The sequence below is a fragment of the Scophthalmus maximus genome, chromosome 2, assembly GCF_022379125.1.
Source record: "Scophthalmus maximus strain ysfricsl-2021 chromosome 2, ASM2237912v1, whole genome shotgun sequence".
Classification (NCBI taxonomy): domain Eukaryota; kingdom Metazoa; phylum Chordata; class Actinopteri; order Pleuronectiformes; family Scophthalmidae; genus Scophthalmus; species Scophthalmus maximus.
In genome coordinates, this window is record NC_061516.1 from 9,540,714 (window position 1) to 9,556,829 (window position 16,116).

General features: G+C 41.3%; 1 protein-coding gene across 1 annotated transcript; it reads right to left on the reverse strand.

Annotated features, from left to right (window-relative positions):
- Window positions 1-27: 27 nt before the first annotated feature.
- Window positions 28-10,878, reverse strand: dgat2 (diacylglycerol O-acyltransferase 2). The gene is made up of 8 exons (XM_035625396.2): window positions 10,612-10,878; window positions 8,893-9,021; window positions 8,384-8,491; window positions 7,396-7,466; window positions 4,396-4,600; window positions 3,335-3,509; window positions 1,857-2,059; window positions 28-1,664 (listed from the first exon to the last, which is right to left on the reverse strand). Exons 1-8 carry the CDS (start codon window positions 10,649-10,651, stop codon window positions 1,510-1,512), a joined length of 1,086 nt encoding a protein of 361 aa, XP_035481289.1. The 5' UTR covers window positions 10,652-10,878; the 3' UTR covers window positions 28-1,509.
- Between the last annotated feature and the right edge of the window lie 5,238 nt (window positions 10,879-16,116).

The window sequence follows — 16,116 nt, forward strand, 5'->3', positions numbered from 1 at the left end:
GACAAGACAAGACTCAACACACACACATCCTTTGAAAACATACAAAAGTTTAATTTAAATATTGGCTGGCAGATGATGCCATTCACCATACAGACAGGTCTCACTGTGTTTATTGCTCAAATTTACAGCACAGGGATTACACTGATCTTTATAAGAGGTCACAATGGTGAGAACAGGGGTAAATTGCTCATCAAAACCCATCTCTGTAATTCACTGCTCAACTTCATGCCCGTCAACATGACAAGCTCACTGAATTTGATGATTCCCAGGATACATTCAATACTCACATACTCTTATTTCACATAAGTACAAGTGACACCCTTAAATATAATCTATTCCCAGCAATAAGGCATTATCCAGTGTAATCCTTTCCTTTTCTGGTATCATCCATGCAATGGTTACAAAGCAATGTGCTCAACTCTGGAATCATTTTCACCCACCAAACGACATCACCTTCTTCAACAGCAGCTCAAAACCTGAGCATAGAAGACTGCATAGACAGCACACACCCATCCAGACCCGGACACCACTGGGACAAGAAAGGGAAATCAAGCCAACAAGCACAATGGGGGCCTTGGAAAAAAGGCTTCTTTTTTTTTTTAGAAGAAGAAAACCTCACAAGGTAATCAGCAATACAAAAAGTGCATCAGAGATATTAATTGAGGGGCAAGCACCAAAATTGGCTTTTCCCTCGCTACATATTACAATTAATACTTTATGGCACTGTATAATCACGAGCACTTGTGTATTGTGCATTCACTATGAATCCACTGACAATTCCTTCACTTTCAGCTTTCACACAGTATAAACTTTGGCTCAATTATCCTTTGGGCTTATTATCCCAAAAAATAAAGTTTAAACCTCCATTTGCATTGTTTGTGCATTCAGCATATTACAGAATCTAAAAGAGCTTCCGGAAAATTCTATGAATGCATTAGTCAAAGAACACATTGGCACTTCTTTAAGGTCCTGCACGCCGTGTTTCAGCTCCATCTAGTGGAAGTTCCCTCCTTCTGCATTCAAACATGATGCCTTCACTGAGAAAATGGGAACGGAAAAGTTTGTTTGATGTGTAAGTCCAACTAACACTGGTCAAACTGCTGACAGATGCAGGGAGAGATCACTTTTCTTTAAACCTGCCATTACCTGAGACGTGAGACGAGTGTGTGTGTGTGTGTGTGTGTGTGTGTGTGTGTGTGTGTGTGTGTGTGTGTGTGTGTGTGTGTGTGTGTGTGTGTGTGTGTGTGTGTGTGTGTGTGTGTGTGTGTGTGTGTGTGTGTGTGTGTGTGTGTGTGTGTGTGTGTTTTGTCACCACAGAGAAGTGTGTGTGAGAGACAGGGACACAGCCCAGAGAGCAAAGGTTTGTGTGGCAAACATGCTTGTGTGTTCAGTTTGCAGTCCAGAGATGATCCAACGCAGGCACCAAGATTGGACAGGGAGGAGGGGGCAGAGGAGACTGATGATGCTGCCAAAGTTCAGAGCTTTTACAGGGACCCTCCCTCCATCCTTTCATTGGATGTACAGGACATCACTCTCTTTCAGGCCAAAGCGGGTTTTGTACTTGTCAAAAAGGCACTGGAGAGACTTGATGTACATCACATGGTAGAGGTCCACCATCTCTTCAGTTGGATTCTCAATTTTTGGCACTGTGATTGGCTCGCCAACTATTTAGAAAAAAAAAAAAACAACAGGAGAGAATGAGAAGAAATCGATGTGGCTGAAATTGTTAGAACAATTGTTAACCACTTATACACCCTTGAGGAAGCAAAACTGACATTGTCTGTTTCTGTCAATCTGTTTTGTTAAGTTTGAATCTGACCATACACTCAAAACAAAACACTAGCAGGTACACTTGCCTATGGTGGTGATCGGGTTGCAAAAAGGCACGATGCCCCAGGAGTTGCCGAAGAAGAGGCCACATCCATGGAAAAGGCACGGGGCGAAGCCTAACATCTTCTGTAATCTCTTTTGGAGAAATCTCCACCAGGTTCCCTCCTCAAAGATCACCTGCTTGTAGGCGTCGTTCTCTCCAAAGGAATACACTGGAACCAGGTCAGACCTGAGGGAAGACAGGTGGACTCAACAAACGTCCTGCTACGAAAAGCCCAGCTAGGACAAAGCCATGAACTAGGGTTTGTGTACAGAGCAGTGTTTTCAAGAAACAAAACAGCAACAATGTAAAGAAATAAGTCAGTGAATGATTTAAAATGTATATTAACAAGTGGTGAACAAAACTTTACCACCTCCCGTTCGTGAAACAAACTTTCCAGCCTGGTTATGGCATTGTGTAGCTTTTATGAACGCAACATGCTAATCATCATGAATCAGTTAAGGTTACTGGTCACGTAGGCAGGCTGTGGTAGTTAGTTGGTAGGAATAAAAGCACACAACACATATTACGTATTTCTGTGTAACAGTGCAACAGTTGTTTTGGCTAGGATTGAGACTTATGTAAAAAGGCATTTTGTAATCAGAAACTATTCTGGATTTTTAATCCCTTGAGATCCACCAACAGTTTTCAGAGAAGTGAAATTGTTTGGAAGTTTAGCCCTTTAAAAACAACAAAGTAAACTCATGAGCACTTCTGAGAATGATCTTTACTTTATCTGCCCAAAGAACAAAAACTGTCCAGTATCTCTAAAAGGCGTGAGAAAAAAAGATAAGTATTATGAAATAATTTTAATGAAGCATAAAAAAGTTTTTCTTCTCTCCTAACTTGATCATCGTGCAGCTCCATTGTGGGATCTGAGTTGGAGCCATTATTCTGTACGATTTGCATTCTGAAACGTGGATTTAAAGAAAGAAACCTTGTTACAACTGGTTTCGAAACCATATAGCATTATAACAAAGCTGCAAAAAAGCTCCAGTAAGTGAACCCATGGTGACCTCAATTCACAGTCTGGGGTTATTTAAGATGGAATTGCTAACCTGGTTGTTATGAATCAAAGTTCTACATAACTGCATGTCTTTTTCAGCAAGCTCTAAGCTTCTTTGGACAACCCTAACCCTAACCCAGTGATAATCCTGGGGAATATCTGAGAGGGAATTGGGCTTGTTTAGGTAAGTAAGACAAACCAGTGCACAGCCCAGTGCCAGCTCACACAGTCTGAGCACGAGCTGCATGCCTCAAGCAGCTCGAAGCTTCATCAAACATGTTTTATAACGCCCTTTGTGAGGTAATGTCAACTTTTCTGGGGGTAATAATACAGTGTTTCAATCATTCCAATGACTCACCACAGCCCCGAGATTGACATTTGTGTGTTCGAAACAGATTTGTTCAAGGCTAAGTCTAATCGCTGAAACTGCACGTGTCCTTGTTGTGCAGCCGGCTCACCCTTTCTGCAGCGCCAGCCTCACAAAGCCTTTACGACGCTTCAGAGTGACAGTATTCATGCCTGGCGCACAGTGCAGCGACTCCGCTGCTCCTCCGATAACGATGACCACAGCATTTCCTGTCCCGTTACGTGACAGCAGGTAGTCGATAGAGTTCCTGTTCACTGGACAGATACCTGAGGGGGGAACAAAGGAAACATAATTCAAACTGCAGTAAATACACAGTGAATGAGGGGCAAATTTATAGATTGGTTTTCATTCGTACAGCAACAAATTTGGGCTATTGTAGTTTAAAATAATCAATATTATATATAGCCTATGGAGTGGCACAATATTCTGAGAAAGACGTAAAAAACCAAGATCAAAGTCATAAATATCCAAAGAAAAAGCTCAGATGTCTGTGATTAAAGTGTTAAAATTTACTAACAAAAAAGAAATATCACCAATTTCTGAGAAAATCAAATTTTCTGAATTTGATGGGGAATTTGTTGTTTTGGTCAAGGAACCACAACCATTCACATTAGATCAGTGTGATCACAACACAGATGCAATACATTTGAAATAACATGTTTTATCTTAATTCTTCCTATTAGTCCTTTTCAAAAGCTGGTTCCAACTTTGTAATTAATGTTTCTGAACTCAGCTTTATTGTGCTTCATGCATTGCTGCAAGTGGCCACCAGTCTGTCCGTCTAGCACCTGTGCAGAATTTATCTAACCTTGTTAAGCGCTTGCAAAAACTGATTCTATGCAGACAAAGAAAAACTTTTTTTTTTTTTCAAAACAGCAGATGTTTTGCTGAAAAGACTGCTGCATAACCCATTTTCCAGAGAAGAACTAATGAGGGGCTGTCTTCCAATGAAACCACATGGAGAATAACCTACAGTAACCCAAGTGGGGATGTACAGTATCTATGGGCAAACAGCTTTGTAGAAGAGAACAGCTAGAGAAATCAGCACATCCAAGTAAACAGAGGCTGTATCAGCAAAAGGACAAAGGTCTGCTCCCTTATAGATACAGTTATCATTGTTACCAGACCTCATGGCTTCTCAAAGCATCTCACCTCCAGACATCAGGTAGTCTCGAAGCACGGGCATGCGGAAGTTTCCTGCCAGGGTTGCCAGGGAGGGCTTGATGCCCGGGAATTTTTTGGAGAAGCCGGTGGCCTCTGTCCCAAAGTTACAGAAAGCACCGAAACACAGAACGCCGTGGGGGTGGTAGCCAAATATGTAGTTCCGGCTGGGCAACAGGTTGTGGGTTTTGATTAGCTGAAGGAAAGTAGCACAAGACGACCAGTGAGAGGCTAATTTCAATAAGAGGCGCACAGACCCGGAGCATCTGATAGGAGAAAATCATCTCATTAAGCAAAACAGTATGGCTAAAAGACTTAAGGTCAGAAGCATTGTCTTAATACCGTGGTTAATGCTCATTTTATAAAGTATATACAAATCTCATAGTGTTTATTGGTTTCTGCCATGTTCAATTTTATTTCTGCATCTTTGTTGTCTCTGGAACCCCAAGATGACTTTGTGAACTCACCTGCTTTGTCTGAGCCAAAAATATTAAATTCGCCCCGTTTCAAAAAAGGACAAAAGAAGCAACTTTACATAAAGGAGATCATTTTTGATTCATGAATGGCCATTCATTGATTATCAATTTTGTAGCCAGAAGCTGTTCTGTTGATCTGATAATCGACTAATCATTTAAGCTCCGAAATTATGTAATATGCGTTGGGAAAAAATACAATCAAAGGGTAAAAAAATTACACCTAGAAAAGATTAAATGTTTTTTCTGAGGATTTTGTTCCTAAATCTGACTTGCCACCATTAACAAATCCTTTTTGACCAAAGAAGTACTTAGTCTGACTTGGTTTCATGTTTGAAGCTGTGAAACTGCAGAACCTCATAAGAAACGTTCAGCGGTGCTCTGATCTGCAGTGTAGATTTAGATCCATCACACTGTGTACACAAAGCTCCCTGGGTAGATGGTCAAATACAACAGTTGCATAACCACATTTAGCAAAGGAGCTCCCATTCAAGATCCCCATAGTATCACAGGAGACCACCTGGTTGCCATGGCAGATGTGAAGGATTACAGTGGGATGAGGAAGACTGGTGGATTCAACACCTACATGTAGTCTACTTAGGAGAGAGTAAAGACATGAAGGCTACACAGGATTCAATGGATGCTGCAAAAGAATTACAGACGAGTCTTTGTTTCTAATCTTGGAAGTTAACGGAAACGTCACACTCTGGATTTCCTGCATACCTCACTTTGATTTTAAGACTGGTTCAGGCTTTGACCACTTGACTTCAAACTCATGAATCATAGGTTCATGACAGATGATAGAGAATTCTTGACCTAGAGACAACTGATGCCCTGCTGTAGATACACTGGCATGAAGTGTGACTCAAATTTGCTGTCGCTGTGAATACTCACTGAACTGATCCACCACCAAAAAGGCCAAGTGCTAGATGAAGCATCTTTTACAATTTTGATTGAAAGATCAGTGTATATTTTAGAGTAAGAAAAGTGGGCGGCCTGAGGATTTTAAGTTGTCAAATATCTTTTACCAGGGTCTCAGGATTTATTCCATTTGTTGGGGCTTGGGAAATGTTTCACTGTTTGAGGGAAGAATTCTGGCTGAAAACATCCATCTCTCCGTCTACTGTACACACATGAGGATATGTTAGTAGCTAAAGACGAACATTAGAACATTGACAGAAAACCATTTAGCAAAATGGAGACACGAGAGCTGTCAATCCTCTGAGCGACAGAGTGATCTCATCAACCAGCGAGACAAACAGCTACATGGTAAACACAGTGCAGATCAATGTGATGAACAAAGTTCAGCTGCAGAAAGTGGGACTTTGCATGTAGCCTGCAGCATTCTTTAGTTTCTACCCGGAGCAGAGTACATAAACTCATCAGCATCCGAGCACAGTTCTCCTTTCACTGAAGTGATTTCCTACATTTAAACACAATCAGTGGTTAAGATTTTCTTTTGATGGGACACATTATGTGAAGAAATGAGAGTGTTTCATTAGCATTCTGAGGATAGTTAAACAAGAGGCTGGCCAATCCACTAATAGAGAGGAATACACATTAGATTTGACAAGATCTGTGTCTGCTAGGGTTGCTACCAAAGATGATTTTCTTCTTTGATAATCTGCTCATTACTTTATGCTTTACTTTTAATTTATGACATGCCAAAAATATATTGAAAAATTCCTATCATATTATAGTCGTTTCCCCGACGTGATGTCATCAAATGTATTATTTTGTTCAAACAACATGCCAAAGTGACAGATATTCAATATACAATTACATTGTTAATCAATTATATTAAAAAAGACAGAGAAAACTCACGTCAAGAATCATGTCACTGGAGAAGAAGAATATGTATGTTTGTAATGTTTTTTGCAAATTAGTAAAAAACTATTAATTGATTACTAATGAGCTTACCGATTGTATTTTGGCAATTGAATAATTGATTCATTGACTAGTCACTTCAGCTTTAGTCTGCATAAAAGTGGTGAGTCAATAAATCATATAAAACAGACTGAATCATGCAGATCGCATATATTCCCTTTACACACACTCAAGCCTTGACCTTTGACATGTACAGCTATGTACAGTACTGTGCCTTCCTCTGCATGCAGTGCATGTGGGTGTGCGTGTGCGTGTGTGTTGTTGAACACATTTATGAATACACGCTCCTTCAGTCTGACCTAGGTTTGTCCTCTCATCTAAAGACTCAGGGAACACAAAACAAGCTTCTTAGCCTATGTGGAGGGCCAAAGTCTAAAAGTGTCATTCCCTCATCTTAATCAACACGGGACAAGGAGCGACGTGGAGCAGACAGCTGATACCTGATCAACCCCTGATAAGATTACCTATAATTACAAAGCTGTGCACGACTGGATATTGATGAATTAGCTTAAATACACGCATTATGTTCCAAGAGTCACGGTTCATCTTCTTGCGATTCTGGCGACTCCACTACTCTACTCTGCAGCTGGTTTTCAACAAGGTACCCCAAGAAACTGACACAGTCACCTACCCTGATTGGGAAGTAGTCCCGGAAATATGTCCACATTGTCCAGCTCCTCACCCAAGAGGACCTTCTTCCACCTGAGGACAAGATTACAGATCATTAATCAATCCATTATACATGTCAGCGCATTTAAACAAGAGCAGTGACTTCAGTAATTAGAAACGTAGGTTAAGAATTCTTTAAGTCTGTCTAAAAACAACCATCACATTCCCCCATGTTCGTCAAAACTGTTTTGTTTTTTTGCCACAGTGATTGTTCTGGTTCAAATATCTCCAAATGGAGGATGTGATGCTTTTCCTAATGCACACTGGGACAGATTTTGGCAGCTGTATTTGTTGTCCAACCTGTCCTCAAAATATAATGCGATATCAGGTTATCGTTTTGTTAATTTTCTTCACATTGCTCCTTTTATTTGGCCTAAAACCCAGACATTAGACAATTCAACAACATAACACCAACAAAGGAAGCAGCTGAGAGGCTGGAACCACAGAGAGTTTTATCATTTCAGTTTGAGAAATTACATTAACCAAACTGTCAACTCCTCCTCCAGTGTTACAGCACTGTTCAAAACCACCTTTAGCCCTACAATTACATAATCAGTCTACTTTCTTTACATTGAGCCCTCATAATCTGAAATGCTCGAAACATAATGTAGTCCTTGTTGGTGAACAATAATTTCAAAATATGTTACACAATGCAGATGATACTTGGAGGCTATTTTCTGTGCATTCATTTCTGTGCTGACACGCTGTCAGCCAGGACAAGTCTGTGCATTCATCCACATACGGTCACACTCAGTTAACATTTTTAGAATTAAAAAAAAAAAGAACACATCCTCAATATGAAGCTTTGAGGAATAACCAGACCATTGGTTTTTCATATATCATGCCAATATATTCTCTTTGAAATCCCATCATCACTGAGTTTTCCGCTCACGGGGGGTTTAATGGAATTATTAACAGTTATTTCTGATAGACATCTTTAAATGCATTGCCTTGTTTTGGGGTGTTCCAGTCAACGATGAGCCAGGCCGTGTAAATGGCAGCAATAAGCCAGCAATCAGTGCAGAACATGTAGATCAGCAGCAAAGTACAGGCAGCACCTGGGTGGAGAGGACGGAAAATAAACATTCAGCTAAAGTTATCTAACAGTCTAAATTATTCTTTTACAGGACAGCAGATTTCTCAAGGCCCAGAGATCATAAGCAAGTGTGTGTGCCCTTAGTGCTTTGACCTACTTATTAGAAGACTAATTAGACTACAAGCTAACTCTGCTGGGCTTCTTTGCCTTCTTACAGCTTAAGTGAAATGCATAGGGGCACACACACACACACACACACACACACACACACACACACACACACACACACACACACACACACACACACACACACACACACACACACACACACACACACACACACACACACACACACACACACACACACACACACACACACACACACACACACACACACACACACACACACACACACACACTTACCCATGGCTAAGAAGCTGATGACCCACTGCAGCACAGAGAGGACCTGCAGATGTTTTTCCATCTTGGATCTGCAGGGCCAGATCGCCACGGGCAGGTCCTGCAGGGCCGAGAGGATACTGGAGCCGGTGCCTGGAGAAAACACGTGACGAGACACAAGAGAAGCAAAGGGGTTTGTTTAATCCAAGCTTGTCAGTGAACGGACAAATACAGAAGCTTAGGTAAATGAGACACACCAAAGTGATGATCAGTCAAACTGATTTAGAGTGAGACAGTCCTTTTCAAAATATGTCCCTAGGTAAACCAACCCAAAAGGTAAACGTCAAACAAAATAAATCAATGATTTCCGAGAAAAACTGAGTAAACTGATGCGACCAGGGCGCCCCTTGCATCAGTGTTCACCACGGACACCAGAGTCTCAGCTACTCCCCAGCTCTTTTCGTTCACCAGCGCATAAAAAGCAAAGCAACGCGGCTGGATGTGAGGAGACGGCGAGCGGAAAGGAAGTTAAGGTAACTGACACATTAAGTGCGGCTGTAGTCCCACTGAGAGCCAGTAAGAAGAAGAAGATCCCAGGAAAACACTGCCTAATCCCATGTGTGCACACTGAAAATAACCCAGCACCGGGCTGATTGCGGTAATACCTGTACACTATGAGGCCATGACTCCGAAAGACTCGCACTGACTGCCAGAGAAAAGAGAAAAAAACACTAGATCTGCCAATTGACAGTGTGTGTATGCGTCCTGCTCCGAGCCACAATGTCCCCAAAACAGAGAGGTGCACAAAAAGCCATCAGGTCCCCTCGGACGGAGCAGCCGGGTGAATCCATGCATCCAACTCGATGATTCTGTAACCGCACCGCCACACATCATCTACAGTCGCAGAAACAACTTCAAGGAGACGTTGACAAGAGGTTGGCGGGTCACAGAGCCCTCACTGGAATCACCCTTCTCACACTTTCACAAAGTAAAGTCGGAGTTTCTGAGCCCAACACAGCAAAGGAGTGTCTCAGGCGCGGAGGGGTTTATCAGGGAAGCAGACCTTGACGCGTCTAGACTGCGCTATGAAATAATGGCCTTTCCAGCTCCATTCATTTCTCAAGACAGGATTCTCATTTTTGGACAACTGAGTATGAATCTTCAATCTGCCTCAATGTCAAACTGTACACCTGGAGAACAATGCCGCAGTTTATCACGGTGCAAGTAAAAAAACCGAGCATTTGTCAGACTTGAACGCAGCCGCACACACAGTCACAGAGCAGGAATCAAACAGTGGATCCTCGGATAGATTTTGGGCAGCACATCATTTTGACCATGTGATGAAATTGTTCTTTCAAAAGGAGGGGATTTGTCATTTTGGGCTTTTTATGAAAAACATCTTTTGGGGTTTTTGAATGAATTACCTTACCAATTACCCTCAACTCCAACAGTACTTCTTTATCTATTGATGGCATTCTTTACAGCAGTCCTCTAATGATATAGCACACGTGTATAAATATTGGTATTAAAATAATAATAATACACTTTGCTTTTAGGACACTGTGAAAAGTGCCGTGCACAGAATAACACACAACATGACAGAACCACATCGGCGTGTGGCGCTGGGTGCGGAGTCTCGGATCTGGTCATCCCTCTGCGCGTTTGACGAATCGGCGTCATTGTAAAAAAAAAAAAAAGAAGAAGAAGAAGAAGAAACTTTTTTGAAGCCCACACCGATCTCACCTTTGAGGACGCCAGAGTACGCGGCGAGAATGGTCTTCATGGCGGCCTCTTCACTGACGAGGGGAAGGGAACGAGACCATGCAGACGCGAGCTCGCTGCGGGGGAGGATGACACGAGTCCGGCTCACAGCCCCACGGTCATGACTGCCGTCGTCTGCGGCGCAGCCAACAGCTGAGCGGGCACTTAAGAGGCGCGGGGAGGAGCCACGGTCCGCGGGCAGTGAGGAGGGGGATCACGTGTCGGCCGTCCCTGTCTCACCTCCACAGGTGGACACGGGGACCGCGTCGGAGCCTCGGAGCCTGGAGGAGGAGGAGGAGGAGGTGGAGGAGGAGGAGGAGGAGGAGGAGGTGTCACTGTCCCACCTGCTGCCGGGCTCGGTGCGCCCCGCGCGCCGTCTGACAGGTTGTCTCCTATTGAATTCATGTATGGAATAGAATCGCTGTCCATAGTTTCAGTCGGAAGAGCAGCATTTCTTTCTGTTTTTTTCAACGCCATGTGCAATCATCACGTGTAATAATGTTTTATTTTGAAACATTTAACGTGGTGTTTTTGTGCATTATGTGCGATATAACTATTATCATGTGGAATATGATTTTCAGCATTATAATCACGTAAATATTACGTTCGATACCATGCACTCGTTGTACATTCATTATGGGGTGCAATATTACTTCTTTTCACTTCTCAGTAACCTAATATTACTTTATACACTTTATATATTTCATACTCTGTTGTTATTATTCTTATCTTATCCAACACCTGGTTATTTTTTGTTTTATATATATATGATTATACAATCGAGTTGACACCTTACAGACTTATTGGGACGCACTGGACACACATGCTTTGATTTTACATATCATCTGTTGCATATTTTTTATTTACTATTGGCTCATTCCATGCCAACTCAACCAGGGCCTGCATGTTCACAATTTGAAAAAATAGGCCAAACTTCTAAAAATCATAACTACCAAATTGTTTGGAGTAGAGCAATACGATTGTTGCAAGATTCCATGAATTTGATAGAAATTTATACAGGAATTCTTTCCAAGAAAAATCCATTATATGAACTGGCAGGACCTCATTGAGTTGGCATGAAATGAGCCTCTTGTCATTGGCAGCATTTGTAGTCTTGCACCATACAAACCTGGGTCTGCCAGCTGACTCACCAAACCATCACTGTACCAGGACCTGGTGGAGGTAGACACACAACTGATGTACAGCTGCTGATGTTTCAATATATTATTTCATTTTCTGTATGTATAATATATAATGTTACAGTATGTCACATCTCAATTAATCTAACCTGTTTATACACAATTTATTTGAGCATCTCATGTTCTTATGTGAAACATGCTCCGTTTAACCTACTGTGTACTTAGGAATCATGTTTTTGCCCCAGTACAGCTTTTCATTTTTTTGCTCAAACTACTGTTGAAATACAGTATATACATATTCGTGTATACTGTATATTAGCGGTAACTTTGAAGACCGGAACTGCATTTACAGTTTGTTTTCTTTTAAGAAAAAGACAAGATAAGATATGACTCAAAGGATCCAGGTTTGATTATTTTGTACTTTGACCACTTTCTTCAAAAATAAGACAATAATGTTGTCACCCTGACCTCACTCACACCCACCGCAGAGAACATGGGATCAAACCGCTGTGTCCAAACAACAGATCCCAGAGTGACGAAAGAATACACTCCCCAACACAATAATGTCCTTAATCAATGAGTGACCTTTGAACACAGAGCCCCATACACACATATACATACAGTGCATCCGGAAAGAATTTACAACACGTCACTTTTTCCACAATGTATTAAATTATTTTTTTTCCTCAAAATTCTACACACAATACCCCATAATGAGAAAGTGAAAAAAATAAGCTTTGTTTGAAATTTTGGCACGTTTATAAAAAATAAAGAACAAAAATATAACATGTACATAAGTAATCACAGCCTTTACTCAATACTTTGTTGAAGCACCTTTGGCACCAATTACAACCTCAAGTCTTTGAGTATGATGTTACAAGCTTGGCATCTATTTTTGGGCAGTTGCTCCCATTTTTCTTTGCAAGACCTCTCAAGCTCCATCAGGTTGGATGGGGAGCGTCCGTGCACAGCCATATTCAGATCTCTCCAGAGATGTTCAATCGGGTTCAAGTCTGGGCTCTGGCTGGGCCTCTCAAGGACATTCACAGAGTTGTCCCATAGCCACTCCTTTGTAATCTTGGCCGTTGTCATGTTGTAAGATGAACCTTCGCCCCAGTCTGAGGACCAGAGTGCTCTGGAGCAGGTTTTCATCAAGGATGTCTCTGTACATTGCTACATTCATCTTATCCTCGATCCTGACTAGTCTCCCAGTTCCTGCCGCTGAAAAACATCCCCACAGCATGATGCTGCCACCACCATGCTTCACTGTAGAGGTGGTATTGGCCAGGTGATGAGCGGTGCCTGGTTTCCTCCACACATGACGCTTGGCAGTCAGGTCAAAGAGTTGAATCTTTGTTTCATCAGTCCAGAATATTTTGTTTCTCATGGTCTGAGAGTCCTTCAGGTGCTTTTTGTCAAACTCCAGACGGGCTGTCATGTGCCTTTTACTGAGGAGTGGCCTCCGTCTGGCCACTCTACCATACAGCCTGATTGGTGGAGTGCTGCAGAGATGGTTGTCCTTCCTGAAGGTTCTCCTCTCTCCACAGAGAAACACTGGAGCTCTGTCAGAGTGACCATCGGGTTCTTGGTCACCTCCCTGACTAAGCCCCCCCCCCGATCGTTCAGTTTGGCCGGGCGGCCAGCCCTAGGAAGAGTCCTGGTGGTTCATAACTTTTTCCATATACGGATGATGGAGGCCACTGTGCTCATTGGGACCTTCAATGCTGCAGAAATCTTTCTGTTCCCTTCCCCAGATCTGTGTCTCGATACAATCCTGTCTCGGAGGTCTACAGACAAATCCTTGGACTTCATGTCTTGGGACCTTATATAGACACAGGTGTGTGCCCTTCCTAATCATGTCCAATCAACTGAATTGACCACAGGTGGCCTCCAATCTCAAGGATGATCAGTGGAAACAGGACGCACCTGAGATCAATGAGTGTCATGGCAAAGGCTGTGAATACTTATGGACATGTTATATTTTCCTTCTTTATTTTTAATAAATTTGCCAAAATTTCAAACAAACTCTTTTCAATTTGTCATTATGGGGTATTGTGTGTGGCACAGCCATCAGGGGTACCTTTGGGTTTAGGCCCTTGCCCAAAGACACATCGGCATGCGGACCGGAGGAGCCGGGGATCGAAGCATCACGTTAGTGGACGACCCTGTCAACATCCAAAGCCACAACTGTCCACAAATAATATTTTTTATTTGTCTCTTTTGCATCACAGTACTGCTGTAAGTTTTTCTTTTAGTCAGCATTTGTTTTAAACACACACACACACACACACACACACACACATACACACGCACGCACACACACACGCACATAGAACACACACACACACATACACACACACACACACACACTCACGCACACTTGTCCAGACAGTGTTGAAAGGATCAGGGCATTGCCAGTCATTTCATTTTGAAATATCAGAGGTTGCCATCTGATGTTAAAAAGTCTCTGCCAAAGTTCACAGACTTTAGAACTAATAAACCAATAATTGAGACATCTATTCATATTTGAACATGTTTGATCTACATATGACAAAAAACAGGTTTGACTCCAATTCACATATCACAAAAAATAAATATGAATAAATCTTAGAATTAAAAGATTCATAGTAAATTCTGTTTGTGTTTTCCCATGTTGTTTTACATGTTTAATGATACTCAAGATCCTTGAGTTCAAATATTTTAATAAATTGCAAATTAATTTTAATGGAATAGTTTTTCATTTCAAAAACATCATTCACTTTCCGATGGAGGGTGAGATGAGTCGATTATTGCCATTCTCAAAATATGATAATGTAAATACAATTAGCTTGTCTGTGGAAGTCTCCAGGAAGGCTTCAAGAAATAGTCTCCTAAAAGTACCAACATTACAATGTAAAAATATTTATAAATGCATTTAAAATCATACTTGAGTGCAAATATTTTGTTAAATGTACTTAAAGTTTTAGAAATTAAAGAACTCATTCTGCAAACTTATTTCCCCTGTGACTGATAATACACACTTATACACTAATAATGTTACATCAATGCATAAGTAGTAATTTCGCAGTTGCAGCTATTAACGATGGAGCTGATTTTAACTACATTATGCAGAGTTGAGTGGTTTAATCCAGTGGCTGCTTACCAGAGGTGAAAGTGCTGACAACTTGAAACGTGGTAAGGAAACACAACCGTACTTATTTTGCTAAGAAAAAAAAATGTTGGGAACAGCAATTTCAATCTCTCATAATGAATTGCATTGTATTAGTATATCATATGTTTTCTTCTTTCACACCACACGGTATGGAAACCACATGAACAACAAAAAAAGCACAATTGAGCCATTTAATAGATTCAGTATATGTAGACTCAGGTCTGAGTTTGATGTAATGATTCCCACAACCGTTTTAATCACATTCTCAGTTTTTGACCTCAACCACTGTCAGTTGTTCAAATTAAATATTTCCCCTGATCTCCTCTGGAAATTATTTTGCACTTTGTATCTAATGCAGTTCATCCCATAAAGTTGAACTGATACCACTTACAGTATCTAGTGGTACCAGGTCCAAGAACCACAACCGCTTTTGGCTGGAATCAGTCATACAGTCCTTGACACGAGGCTGCTGTTGAGAAATGTCTCTAACAATCTAACAATTTCGGACATCAGTGGTATAATAATCACCGATATCGCCATTCAGTTTTACTGTATAGCGTCTCAGCAATCCACTGCTGCTATTTTTTTTTTATTATTTCTGTTACTTATGGTTCAAATGTTTGATTGTTCTGTATCGTCCAATTCTGTAATGATCTGAGGAGTTCAAGTGTTCGGACAAAGTCGTTTTCTCAGCATTTACATTCTGTCCGTATGTCTCACAATATGCAACACCTCAATCAATCTTACGGACCTCAGTTTAGTATCCGTTCTTATATGATTGATGCTGTGTATAACCTTCTGTATCTGTAAAGCAGATAGCCAGCCATCTTCTCTATAGATATGACTCTGATTCCTTTGTACTTTGGCCACTTCCTTCAAAAATAAGCCATTAATGCTGTAACCCTGACCTCACTCACACCCATCGCAGAGAAACCTGACAGAAAACAGCTGTAAACTGCTATGTCCAAACAACAGATCCCAAAGTGACATATGAATACACTCCCCATCACAATAATGCCCTTAATACAAATGAAATTTACATCAGTTTCCCCTTGCAGCTTTGCACCAAACTATGATAAAAGAAGATGTCAAAGTGATACGTCTGTTCTGCATGTGAAGACATCACATATTTTACCCTGATTTACAGGTGACTGGTTTCAGCAGGTTGTACATGCTTATAGGTCATTTAGGTCCAGT